Below are 14,525 nucleotides of genomic sequence, written 5' to 3'. Positions count from 1 at the left end.
AGGAACTTTTCATCAGAGAATGTTAACGTTGATTGACTGCCAGGAAAATACCTCTAGGTTCACCAGGCTCTTTTCTGGCCTAGTGTTCTTTCAAGTTCAGGAAGATAGGGCCTTTCAAAAGGCCAGGAAAAAAAATGACAATGTAGTGTTGAACCAATTTCTATGTTTCCCAAGATTTATCTCAGCTAATCAAATACAAGCTCTGGTACTTTTAATTTTTGTGAACATGCCACAACCGAAAATAGAACCGACAATATCAGTAGGTGAGATGGAAATACTACTTTTTCTTCTCTGTTAATGATTTTTTTTTTCAAGGAAAGGACAATAAATGATATATTAAACATAGCAACCTAGAAGGAAAAAGCTATCAGAGAAATCAAGATGTCGTGTAAAAATAAAAGGAAAATCCGAGCAATTGTGTTCAGTGTTCACATAGTGCTGGTTACTGAATTAGTTTTCTAAACCATTTAGCTGTCTTGTAATTGGTGTAAGTGAAGCAGTAGAAATTAAAGCCCTGCTCAACCTGTAAAACTGTCTTTTGTAAGCCCAAACATGAGACTATGTTAAGTATTTGAGGACTGGACAAAACTGTTAAACTGAGAAATCAAGATCAGGTTTGGAACTTCGTGAGGGTAACTATCCATGTTTCTCATGTTTCAAAAGCTGGTTTAGTAATGCATGCTAAAACCACAAATTAAGATTCTACCATGTTAGTAAATTAATGTTGCAACTTTTATTTTAAATTCTTTCCTTGTTACACCTTTTCTTTTTCTCTCTCATATGATCCAATCCCCAATTTTCCCTATCTTTTCCTATCTTCTTTCTCCTTTTAGCGTCCTGAAGTTTTATTGAGTCATCCATCTAAGCCAGTAAGTTCCCTGGCAAACTGACAGGCTATTGCCAACTCCATTTAATTTTCTGTGTTTTGTGTGTATTCACTTGTGCTTTTGTATTTTGGCCAACATTAGTGAATTACTGTAGTAGTGGATATGGATAGTATGGATGCAAACAAAATACTATGGTATGTCTGACCAGTCATGCTCAAAAAAAGCCTTCTAAGAGGCATTTGCTTTTCAGTTTCATTGGTCTAACTTCATTTTTCTTTGTACAGCTTAACATTGTGTCAGTGGGTTTTGTTTCTTGTAGTTGCTTGAAGTGTCCTGTAGCTATTCTTTCATCTCCATTGTCCATGCATTTTCAGAGCAAGAATGTAAAATTTCCATGCAAATCGAGCTTCTTGCATGAAAATGTTCTGTAACACCATCTACAGCAGAGCATTAGAAGTAACACTTAAGTTGCACCAAGCAAAAGATTGCTTAAAAATTTGTATAACCATAAAGCTCACTGGTACTATGTCATTTTAATTTTGGATCCTATTACCAACCTTCTTGATGTTGAAGAGCACTCCTTTCAAAGAGTGTTTGTGTAATAACTTCAAACCAGAAATTTATGTAATCCAAGGTTTTGGTCAGAGATTTCTTTTATGACTGTGTGCATTAAAAAAAACGGTGTTACAAAACATTCAAGATGCTGTCTTGGTGTTACATTTGACAATGTTCAGGGTAAATGTAGTTTATCCTGATAATCATTGTCTGAGGGGCAGAGAGTTGCTCATGCTTTTAGTAGGTCACGTTTTGTGACATCCTGTATTAGAAATTGTTGTAATAAAGCAGATAATGTATTTATGGGACTAGATTTGGGAAAAGAGTTATGGTGGGCAGTAAAGTATTTTGTTAGGACTATCAGAAATAACAATGAATTGTCAACTAGGGCATACAAACTCTGGTAAATTGATACATTCCTCCACTTGAAAAGAGCTTGCCAGCCTCCTAACCTGTAAATTACACTGGTACAGTCCATTACCTGACTTGTTTAATGCATCCTATTAAATAGATTATTTTATCAGTTCTTTATGATTTTGCAAAACCTTTTAAATGTTTTGGCTGAAGTTTCTTACATTCATTGATTCAATCTGAAATTTTGTTTGGTTTCGTGTCTTTTTGAAACAATCAGTCATACCAGCTCACTGTTTTCAAGAACAAAATAGAGAAATATATTGAGTTTAATTTTTTTTTTAACACTAGTAATTAAAAAAAAAATATTTAGTCCTTGTACCATATATTTTTGATGCCTCTGTTTAAATCTGTCTAAACTGGTTAAAAGGGAAATGCATTGTTCGTTTGTACGTGCTTAGTAGAAAGATTTAGCAATGAAACTTCCCAAAGATTCCACCTGCACTGGTTATAGCCCATCTTGAAGAGGGAGGGAGACCTTCTCTCCATTTCCACAGCCTCTCCTAGATTTGGTCATTTGAGCAGGCAGTAGCAATACCAAGCAGTCTCAAATACTATGCTCGTTCCAAGCAGCTGCTTGATACAAATTCATCAGAGGCAAGAATCAACATCTCGGTGTGCAGAACAGATCAGGACAAATAATCTGTTAAGATTGGAAGCCAGATCTGAATGTTAGCCATCGACAGAAGAAAAACATTGTATTTTGCTGAGGGAATTAGTATCTATGATTACCAGGAAAATTGTACACAGCCTAGGACTCAGGGATGTGAGGAGGGGGTTGCATATGAGCAGACCACATGAGGCTACAGACGCTGTTGGATAGATTTAACCATGCAAAAAAATTCCTCAAACCTGAAAAAAGTGTTAGCAAAAGGATGAGGAGAACTAAGTAGCTTAGTGGAATCTGCCTGATTAAGAGGAGTGGAATTTGAACTCGGATGAATAATGTTGATAAAAGGTTGGGGGACTGTACTGTGATTACAGGATTGTACTGGGTACAAATAAGCAGGAGAATCTGTACCCAGGAGAACCTATTCTCTATGAAATCTTTAGTAGCAGGCAAAGTTTCTGAGACTCCCCATTACTCTGAAGTCAAAAAATACAAAATGTGGTAACAAACTCGGTGTTTTTCTACCCAGTATAATATAGCCAACACACAGGATAAGGCACAAGAGACTGTGCCATGGCTTTTAAAGTTGCAGTCCTGTTGATGATTTGTGAAAGTGTCAGCAGCATCTCATGCAGTGGAAAGCTGGAGGGATTTTCTCCCTTATTTTCTTACACCTAAAAAAATCAAACTTTAGTACTGTGCCCCACACAGAAACTTTGTTAACATTCATTTTGAAAAATAAAATATCCAAAAGCTAGGAAACAGCCAATGAAACATTGTATGGCCTATCTCATTTTTCATTGTGAGGTAGTTGTTACAACATTTTATAACTAAATTATCGTCTGCCAGGCTCTTGGAGTCTTCAGTATTGTGTGACAAATGCTCCAAGAATGAGCCAGAGATGGAGGATGATCATAATCTAGAGAAATTATATGATCAAATATTTTTTTTTAATGGTGGGAAAACATTGAGTCAATAAGGCAGGATAGTTTTGCATCTCAGTTTTTCACCTGCACAACAGGTATAATAATGCATCCACATTTCCCACTGGTGATTTGATGAAGTGGCTGGTTACCATTTGCCAAGAAATCACTTACAGTTATGCTTAGCGTGATGGAAAGAAAATTTGGGTTTTTTTTTTTTTTTTTGCAGTGTTATTTAATTTAGAACAAGCAAAGCATAGAGCCATACACTGAATATCAAAAAGCAAGCACTAAGTGTCTGATCATTACTTGAGTAAATGCCTTCTGTTCATTGAATGAAGCTCTGTTTCTGTAAAGTAGTAGGCTGTGATCAAATGAGTAAAACCTGCTTCAGAGGAGATATGCCTAAGGCAGCTGAAGAACACTTGCAAAGACAGCCATTAACTGGGCACTTCCCTCCTGTCTTTGTACAATTTTTTGTGATGGTGTAGGTTCCAAAGTGAGCAAATTGTTAGTTTAAGAACGACAGTGGGAACTCATCTTTTTCTGAATAGATGACTTTTTTTTCAGCAACAAGTTCTCTCGAGGCATTTTCCAGTTATTTAGACTTTCAGCCTTCCTAACGAAATTATTCCAACCCAATACTTGCTTGTTGAGTATCAGAAATTTGTAACATTAACAGAGACTAACCATTTAAAAGATTTTGTTGATAATAAGAAACAACTTGTTGTGACAGACAGAAGTTTTCTGGTACATAGTATATTAGAGAGTTCACTGAACTTTTACTTCTACTATTTTTATTGAAATTTTACTTCCAGTACAGTCTTTTTTAAAGTTGTTACAGTACGTGCTATTTAGAGCATTGTAACTAAAGGATGAGCAAGTCTGGTTGGTTTTCAAATTTATAATTGTGTTGAAACTGATAAAGACATAATGGAAGGCACCACACACGTTTTAGGTCCCTTCCAACCCCTACCATTCTATGATTCTATGATTCGAATTGCTGCCTTCACGACAGGAAAAAAAAAGAACAAGGTTATATGAGTTTGTCTTCTGCAGTAAATAGTTACAGTATATCTTTGTATTTGTGTGTGCATTTACTATTTTTAGGAGATGCAAGGCACACTTGGAGGTAGGAGGGCAGATTAAAATGGGATTTCAGATTCTTGGGAACTTCTACTTTGTGGCCAAAAGATCTTGGCAGCATTTGTATGTGAAATGTTAAACAGAATTTACTGTCTCAATGTATAGGTAAAAGTAGAAGGTGTTTGCTGTGAATTATTTGCTGTTTGATTTAGTTAATCTTTTAGGAATATTGATTTGAACGCTTAGCCTTACGGTTTGGAATTTTTATTTACATTTTAGAACTTTTAAATTAGAGCTGTGCTATTGTTTTCTTCTCTGCCTCTGGCACGCTTTAAGCTGTGTAAGATTACCTTTCCTCTTAGTAAGGAGGTTTTTGGCATGAGAATTATCAGCTTGGAAAATTCTTTTTAATGTGTTTTGCCTTCATCTCCTCTCCATCTGTAAATAGTGGTTATTTCTGTGAAACATTGCTCATCTTTGTTTTAGCTGTAGAAATTGGCTTTGTCAGCTGATTTTCTGTGGAAGCAATAGAAGTTATAGTATGCTTATGTGAGGAACAATCACTCTTTCTTTTATTCTTTAGGTACCTGAAGCACTCACCCCATCACTTACTACATTCCATATGGGAAATGATGGCTATGAGCAGAAAAGCAGAAAGCTGTTAAACCACCTCTTAGTTTATAGTGCCTCTTAAGAACTTTGAAAGCATATCCAGAGTAGTAAGCTTAAACTGTTCTCGGTCCTGAACCACTTAGAATTTGAAATTAAATTGGTAAAGATTGATACTGGTCAGATGAGCTTTGATAATAAAAATATAGCTTAAAAGGTGCTGCTTTCCAGCTAAAGTGTGACTGTTTCTTCTGCATGATCAATGCAGAGTCAAACGAGTTTGATTGTGCTCTTGAAAATGGCTTAAATTCACCTCTTTGACTCTACACTGGAACAGACATGGAGAGTTAATGACAGGGTCAGTAGTAACAGTTAAGAAGTTTAAAATAGCCTGTAATCAGGTAAACTCAATGGTCTGTCTAGACATACCTTTTCTTATTTTTCATTTGTCAGAGGAGAAAGGGCAGTGGTTCCTTTGCTATGAGCAAGCTGTTTTTTCAGTTTATTTAATTTGTATCAAACTTTTACACATTTTCACACTTCTTTGTAACTATATCGAGAGGTTGTGGATTTAGGAATACTGTCTCAACAGAGCTGAAAGTTGAACCTATTGAAATGCACTTCTTATAGTCTCTTAATATAGAAGAAACCTTTAGTGCATTTGATACTTTATATGTCCATTCTGTTTCAGGTATGAAATTACTGCCTTATTTTGGAATTTTTGTACACCTTTGGATGGGGGAAGTTACATGTATTTTTTTTTTTTTTACCGTGAATATAGGAATTCATTCTTTGTGTTTAACTTTGGTAAAAAAAAAAAACCTAAAGCACCAAATGATTTTGCAGAATGCTGCATTGGGAAGGTAGCCAATGTCATCTGTTCCAGATCTTGATGTGAGTTTGTGGGAAACTTCTGAATGCATTGGTTTTCTCTCCTATACAATAAATGAATCCAGTAGGATTTTAGATATGGTCATGCAACATGTATTTTGTACGTAACCCACAAAATGGACCAGAGTCACTCAGTCAGTAATTCACAGCTCAGGAAGTGGTCTCCAGTTTACACCGTATCACATAGCATTCTCTTTGTGTTAGGTGAAAGTACCCATACTAATGTGCATTATATACAAATAACATGTGTTACGTGTCTTAACTAATAATTTATGTCGTGTAAATAGCCCTTTCTTTCTATAAGAACCAGACACACTGACTTGTTGGCTAATTTTCTAAAAAAGAAAACTGATTTCCTCTTCTCAGTAGCGTCTCTTGGGTTGTTGTGGAGATGCTTTTATTAGTACAGAGTAACATAAATCAGGACCGTCCTGACAGTAGAATTTCATTAGGTCTTACAACTTACTTTGAATTAGAGAGTTCAGTAATCCAGGCTAATGGCCTAGCTTTGCTTTGCTTTGTTTTGGTTTTTTTTAAGAAGTTCTTTGGTTATCTGATTATGTATTTTGGATGACTTTAAAGAGCCTGGAGGAGTATTTGATAAAACAAACAATTTGAGATGTTGGAAACATACCTAAATACTCTACAGAAGAATTGGCTCGGTGTCTGGTGAAAACCAGTCTTAACTCTGTGCATAGTGTTTCTTAAGAGAATATAGATATCCCACAATAGATTTATAGATCCTCCTCCCAAAGTATTCCCAGTTCCTGCAAAACAGTATTTGGCAGGGAAGCATAGAGGCTTTGTTTGAAATTTAGGTATATTTGAAAAGAAAATTAAATGGAATATTTCATTTGGAAATGAAATCCCAGTAAGGTATTTCAGGAATACTCACCGACACTCTCCTTCGAAAGCAAAATATGTCGTCTGATGCTTGCAGCTGTCCATAGAACCAACATGCTTTTCAGTCTGATTGCTGCAATGTCTTCCTGGAGTCTGCATCATCTTGGCAACACATTAATTAGACTTCTGCTTGCAGTAGAGAGCCCTGGCCAAGGATCTATAATTCAAAGTACTTACGAAGCAGAAAGGAATCTGGAATCATTGACAACCTTAACTCCAAAAGGCTTCTCAAAGCTTCCAGGCCCACTGGGGATGCACTTGGAGCCACGTCTAAGTCAGAAGCAGGATTTTCAGACTTGCAGCAAAGTGACAAAAGAGTGACAGTGTTTGACTTGAAAGTTGCTCAGGAGTAGAGAGCCTTTTAAGTCTTCCAAAATGTGTTGCCTCAGGAAAGACTTCTGTTCTTGCAGGATATGTAGTTGTTGGGCACTCCTCCAGGGATCTACCTGGGAGACCTGAGGATTGCCGTACATTTTGTTCTAGGATAATACTGTGCAGGTTATCCAGCTTTCTGGAATTCCTGCTTTAAAAGAGAGAAAACCAGAACATTTTAGCATTGACCATCAGGTAGAGGGGCAGGGCAAAGGCCTCCAAACATGAAGTGTTCCAGTATTTAGGGAACCCAGATCCATCCCAAAGTCATAGCCTCAGTAAAGACAGGCCTCAACACGTTCTTCCGTACTAGAATACTCTGCTCTGAGATTCTCGTGGATCTCACTAGAACAGGGCCCTGGCTTTAACAGAGCTAATAAAAACCAAGAGAATTCAAGGCAGAAGTGCTGGAGTCAGTGAACAGATAGTTTTCCCCAGACTTCTTTTACTGAATAACTAAATAGATTTAGCAGTTTCTAACAGTTTTATGTTGCTGCAGTTCCTTCTAACTACCTTTAAAAGCAACAGGCTCCTGTACTATTGAATTTATACTTACTGTGCTTTGGAACAGAATGTAAAACAGCACAGCTGCACCTAGATGGGGGAAAAGTATATAGTCTTGTTCTCTGTTGTAGGTATGTTTAAGAGAAGAGAACGGCCTTGAGTTTGTACCCAATGTTGGTCAGCAGAATCACTCCACCAAACCAGCTATTCACTAAAGCTAATTTGAGTAATTCTGAAAAACCTTTCATTGATATCAAATATCAGTTCAAGGCTGAAGAGTGGAAGGGCAGAGGGAGAATAAATAGATAGTCCTTAGGCTGCTGGTTTGAATTCCAGCATAAATACTGCCTTTTCTTTGTTTCTAATATGTTGAGGAGCTGTTGAATTATTTTTACGAATAAATTAGTGATTTTTCTAACAAATCAAGACATTAAAGACAAAACAAAACACAAAAGCGTGTCTTAATTGAGGTAATTTTATCCTCAGCTCTCTGATGCTCTTTGTTCTCTTAGCCTGATTTTGAAAAATAGTGTTTCTTAGATAACTATGCAAAGATAATTTCAGTAGGTAGCCAAACTCATATTATTCCTGTCTATACAGCTCAAATAACTAGTGAGGACTTAAGTACATTAGCACCATTGGTGCAAATCTCTCTGACATTTTGCGTACTGAGGTATTTCTTGAAGGCTATCAACTTGTAATTTATTTTTCTAGATTATCTAGGTTAAAAATACTTCAGGTAGTTAATTCTACCATCATATCACTGTTTTAGAAGTGTGTTATATAAATTTTTACACCCACTCGTGCTTTTCTTTTTCTTTTCCAACAAGTTCAGCTTTTCTTCATATTTTTACTTCTTTCTTCTGTTGATTTGGTTTCAGATTAAAAAAATTGCTTCAAGGTTTTTTTTTGGCTGAATTATAAAAACTAGACTTGTTTCTGAATTTTTCTTTTCCTAAAAGTATTTCCCCATAGACAAAAGTTGCACATGACTGTATATTTATTTCTGTGTAATAATTAGTCTTACCATTTTGAAGTAGATATCTAAATAACGTTTTGCAGGGAGCATAGTATCAGTAAAATACATACGTGTGAACAAAGTGTTTTTCTTGAACCTCTTTCTTACAGGCTCATGAGGCAACACTGGAGGCTAGGGCCAGCCCAGAGCTGAGTGATCGTATGCAGCAGCTGGAAAGGGAGGTAACGCGGTATCGGGAAGAATCTAGCAAGGCTCAAGCTGAGGTGGATCGTCTTCTGGAAATCTTGAAAGAGATGGAAAATGAGAAGAATGATAAGGATAAGAAGATAGCAGAACTGGAGAGGTGAGAATGGTATAAGTTACTAGAAGAGCAAAAAAGCTGATTGAAGTCAGAGATAACTTAGTGCATTTCTCTTGTCTTAAAAACTTCAGAGGGTCTATTTTGGGAAAGTCTGTTTATAGTTTTTCAGCTTTCAGTCCTTTAGTGTGGTAGATGTAAGTGAAAATGTTTCTTACTCTGTGCGTTCACAACCCAGCTGCTCAAAAATAGGAAGGATGACTGGAAAGGTAGATAGAGCTGTAAGGAAATGGAGATGGTAGGAAAAGTTGCCAGCACTGTGGTGCGTTTGGAGAACAATTTGTTCTTTTGATTTAATAAATTCCCTAAGCATGATTCTTCAAAAAATAAATAAGAAAAATGACTTTTAAGAGCTTGTGATACTAGTACTTGGATTCTTCTGACAAGTGCCATTGTTAATTCTTTGTACTGGTAGGGACACGGGTAAACGTGAAGCCAAATGACTAGATTTGCTTTTCTCCAACAATAAAAGTGATTCAGTGGTTCTCAAGCATTTTCCATATTTCTGTTGGAGCCAGGGTACTCAGATATTTTTTCTAGATTTGAACCGAACAGAAATTATAATTTATCAATCCTCTAACATTTGTATCACAATGAAAAATAGTAGGTCTTGAGAAAGACCTGAACCAGATTTTGTTTTCTGTCATTTTCTCACTTCAGGATGGGCCGAGGTGGAGTTTCTAGCCAGTAATATCTGTTTGAAGCTTTTTGTTTACCGTTTACAATGAAGAGTCACTAACTTGGAAGAGAAAAATGGAAATGTGAACATTCCCATCTGCCTTGTACAGAATAGTCTTTCTAATGTCTATCTTACCACTATTTAACTGCTCTGCATTTAGTGTCAGGAAGATTAGGAGAACTGAGTAGATGACATTTCAGATTCTTCAGGATGGCAATGATTATTGTTCATTGGCCTAATGACAGTCAAATTCTGTGCCTCTCTGGATGATTTGAAAAACTTGTTTATAAGAAGTCCATTCTTGTTTTCTGGAAAGTGACAGAAATCTGAAACAGTTTAACTTGGCAGCTGTGTTTCTTCTCTCTGAAAGCGGCATCCTGTTAGTTTTCTTTAAGTTGTTGTATTATTTAACCAAAATTCTGAATACCTATGGCATAACCTTGAACACTCAATAGTGAGGATATGTCCTTTATAACTGTCTTCCCTTTTTTTCTAAGTGATAAAACTTTCAGTCCGTCGACGCATCATATATTCAGCAGAACATTCAGGCCATAGGTTGACAGAGTATGTGCATTAAGTATAGAAATGAAAAAGCTAAATAGCAGTTAGGAGTCCTATGTTCCTGTGTGTTGTTTTCCAGAAGTTCACCATGTCGTCATCTTAGAGCAAGCAAGTTGGGTAGGGATCGAGGTATAAGCAACAAACTTCTATTAGAAGTAAGGTATGGGGAGGAAATATCTTCTTAGTGCCTTATTTTTTTCTCTCTGCAGAAGTAATTATTGCTTAGGAAAAACTAGTAAAAAGTATTTATTATTTCTTAACGTGGTTCCTAAGGATGATTGGAATGGCAGGAAGGGAATTTTAGTATGTGCCCTTTTAATTCAAGTCTGATTTTATTTAGTTATATTAGCATTCAGAACCTCTAATCAAGATTGAGACTTGCAGTGTCAAGCAAACACACCCAAGTGGCACATAAGCAAAAGAGTTTGTAGTCTACAGAGCAAATATAACAAAGAAGAGAAATGAAGATAAGCCTCTCTTTTTTACAGATAAAAGCATTGGCACCCAGTTTCCAAAGAGTTAGAATGGAACTTTTTCTTTGAAAAGATGGAGTTCCAGAGATCTGCACAGCAATTGTTGTTTTTCATGGGTACAGTGGTAGTTTCTTGCTGTTTCAGTCAGACCAAACTCTTATTCTATCAATGAAGATCTAAACCCCTCAAATGACTAGGTGTTTGTTATGTCATTCCATAGAAATCTGGTGAATGCTTTGACTATTCAGCATTGCCTATTCCTTCTTAATCACGTGTTGTTTGCTCTTATAAAAAAATAGTGATCCTCTTCTGTTTTTAACTTGTGTTTTCTACCAGTACTGAGATAACATAGCCTACGTCTTTTTTTATTTCTAGTGTTTAGAATAGATATTTCAGCCATGTCAAGGAAAAGACTACTTTTATTATCATATGATTGAGAGGAGCCATGTAAATCAAGGGGAAAAAATTTCTAAGAATATTCATGTTCTCTAACCACTGTGAGGGGAAATGGAAAAGGTCTTCAAGATCTACCATTAATGTGGTGAATTAGCAAAGTATCAACACCCGAAATGGTTTTTCAAGTGGAATTGTAATATAATCACAGCACTGGAAAAAAAAAAGATACAAGATTTCAGATACACTGTCATGAGATTTTGACTAGTGATTTCTTCTGAAAATTCGTTTAAATTTCTATTTGGCCTTTATTGTTTTCAACTGCTCCCTCAAAACCCTGTTCTCTGGAACCTTGGTTTCTCCCTGTGAGTTTTCACACAAAACAGAGATTTTAGAATGTCTATTAAAAGTATAGGTTGATCCTGGTTTTACCTACCATCCTTGTTCGTAAAGTACTCTTTCATGGCTGAACTTATATATCCGGGTGTGTTACATGAATGTTTTAGAGCGAGAGTCTTGGTTTCCTGAAAAGATTAGATTGTTTTGCCTTGTACTTCGTAAACTGTGGTCCCTGCAGAGTGAGATAGAAATTATCTTGACTTCTAATGCTTCTACAGCAGTTCAGACTCTTCTGTGCAAAGAACCACCCTAGTGCTTGCAGTAGCATTTGTCAGCAAGCCAAAAAGTGAGTATTGTTGTGCTTGTCAAGAGCTGTCACTATTCCATATAGAGCAAGATGAGACAAAATAAGTCACATTCTGAGAATAACTGTACTAACAGTAGTAGGGTTTTTAAAAAGAGGGAGTCTCTCCCTGGAGTTTTCCTTTATACTAGTTATATGTAACAACTAGACCACATCTCATCAGGAGAAGAGAAATTATAACGTGTTTTCATCCATAGAAGAAATGATTTGCCCATTAGGGTGGTATGTATAGGGGAACAGAGAAGAAGAAAAGATAGGAGGAGAGGAAGATGAAATGATAAGCAGCAAACTGTTGTCTTCAACCTTTTCAGTGATGACAAAGCTGTTTTTAGTTCAAATGAAAATTAAGAAGGAAATGCTTCCACTGTTCACTAACTATTGCAATTACTGGGTGAAGGATGTTGTTTTTCAGCTGTGAATGGGAGAAAAGATATCAAAAATAATGTGTTAAATATGATGTATGCTCTGCTAAAATTAAAAAAATGCTCTAGAGTCAATATGAGATTGAAAGCACAGCCTCATTATTTTGTATTCACCATGGGCAGGATTTTGCTTTTTCTTATGGGAAGGTGGGCCATAAGTTCACATTTCTTCTGTGGGTGAACAGCCCTATAAGTTTTGTTTCTGTCCCTGGACTGTGATGGCATAGAGGGTTTTTTAGCAGTCTGGTTATTCACTTTATAACTAACAGTTTCTTTTTGTATTGCCATTCCATAATCTCCTGTCTCTCTGTAACTTTCCATTTTGTGTTTTGTTTCCTTCCTTGCTTTTTCTTTCCGTTTTTCCTGTCCCGTCCTGGTTCCACGAGTTGTTTTGTTTTGTACGTGCGGGGCTTTTCTGCCTATGCCTTTTCTCAGAAAGCACGCCTCCCGCAAATTGCACCCTCCCTACCAGGTGTCGGTCCCTGCACCACAACACGTAGGGGGGTTTGTGTGGGACTTCCTGGGAAAGTGAGTGGTCTGCAAGGCTTCTGTTTCTTATGGGGTGGAATGTCACCGCTGGCTGCCCGGCTGCTGCTGCTGCTGCTGCTGCTGCAATTATGCTTTTTTTTTTCCTTAGGTCAAACAGGAACTAGTTATGTCAAGTACAAACTCATAACAGTCTCTGTGTTCAACTTGTGTCACAGTGGTTATGACCACAGTCCAAAGGAGGTTTGCTGCTATTCTCCCTGGTTTAAATTTGACAGAAGCTGTTGCTTTTTATTCTAATTCTCTTGCTGTGTTTTACTTTTGGTTCGAACCTCTGCTATCAGTTCTATCTGAACAAACTAAAACTCAAGTGTTTAAAATGTATCATTGGTAAAAGGTCAGTATTGACTTATTCTTGAGTTTTATTGTGCCTATTATCCTGTAATAAGGCAAAGAAAAAGAAAAAGAAAGAGGAGAAAAGATGGTCATCAACTGGCACATGCCATCATAGCTTTCACATGGGTACTTTACACACATAGGTATTTGTGTGCAGGTATTTTGCAAATAAGAACTGACTTTTTTCTTGAGAGATGACAGTAAATATATATGTTGCTTCAGAAATAAGCACTGAGTGAATATATGTGAAACTTCTGGTTCCAGTTACAGACTTGAAATTGATTTTAATTTGGCATACTCACTATAAGTGATAGGTAGTCCTTGTAAGCACGTGGGGTGCTACCATTTCTTTTTCTGAAGGAAACTTGACTCTGATTTGGGAACAAAGGAAGACAGTACTCAGCTTTGGAACATAGCAGTCTCATTAAGGAAATCTGGAAGCTACTTTAAGAGATAGATTTTGGGAATTTTTTCTAAAAAGAATTTACAGATACCCTATTCAAGAAGAAGCATTCAAACTTTTGATGTGTAGCAGCCAAAAGGTATACTCCTCATCTTAAATATTTCTTCAGAATCACAGAATGGTAGGGGTCGGAAGGGACCTCTAGAGATCATCCAGTCCAACCCTCTTCTGAAGCAGGTGTGTCTAGATCAGGTCACACAGGAACGTGTCCAGGCAGGTTTTGAAAACCTCCAGAGAAGGAGATTCCGCACTCTCCCTAAGCAGCCCGTTCCAGGGCTCCCTCACCCTCGTAATACAGAACTTTTTCCTTATACTTAAGTGGAGCTTTCTGTGTTCCAGCTTTTATCCATTACCCCTAGTCCTATCAATGGACACTACAGATAAAAGTGTTGCCCCATTCTCTTGACATACACCTTTCAAATACTTGTAAGTATTAATGAGATCCCCACTCGGTCTCACCTTCTCCAGGCTGAACAGCCCCAGATCCCACAGCTTTTCCTCATAAGAAAGATGTTCCAGTCCCCTGATCATCTTGGTGGCCCTGTGCTGGACTCTCTCTAGAAGTTCCCTGTTCCTCTTGAGCTGGGGAGCCCAGACCTGAACACAGTACTCAACAATAAATAAATATAAAAGATTCAAAAACATATGGACAGTAGAAGGAAAGTGTCTTACTCTGTATGTCCTTAAGACAGTGATATGTTCATTGGTTTGTGAAGGATAGATGGAGACAGAAATTAACTTCATGTTCCATAAACGTCATGATTTCTTAGAATAGCGTGAAAGAAACAATATTAGTAAATTACGCCCTAAGCTTAAGTCAAAACTTTGAAGTTGAAAAACATATTTTCAAACCACTATCATATCTTACAATGATTGTCTTCAGTTTTCAAGTTGATTGTTTCTATGAAGTTTTCATAGAAT

General features: G+C 36.9%; 1 protein-coding gene across 3 annotated transcripts in view; it reads left to right on the top strand.

Moving 5' to 3' along the window:
- Positions 1 to 14,525, top strand: part of ERC1 (ELKS/RAB6-interacting/CAST family member 1) — a 300,129-nt gene that overhangs the window by 116,607 nt on the left and 168,997 nt on the right. For all 3 annotated transcript variants that reach the window (XM_062010118.1, XM_062010103.1, XM_062010110.1), the window contains one exon: positions 8,820 to 9,013. In XM_062010118.1, the coding sequence (XP_061866102.1) occupies positions 8,820 to 9,013 (194 nt within the window). The remainder of the gene's footprint in view (positions 1 to 8,819; positions 9,014 to 14,525) is intronic.

This window comes from Colius striatus, chromosome 1, assembly GCF_028858725.1.
Source record: "Colius striatus isolate bColStr4 chromosome 1, bColStr4.1.hap1, whole genome shotgun sequence".
NCBI lineage: Eukaryota > Metazoa > Chordata > Aves > Coliiformes > Coliidae > Colius > Colius striatus.
This window is presented reverse-complemented; position numbering and strand designations above follow the sequence as displayed.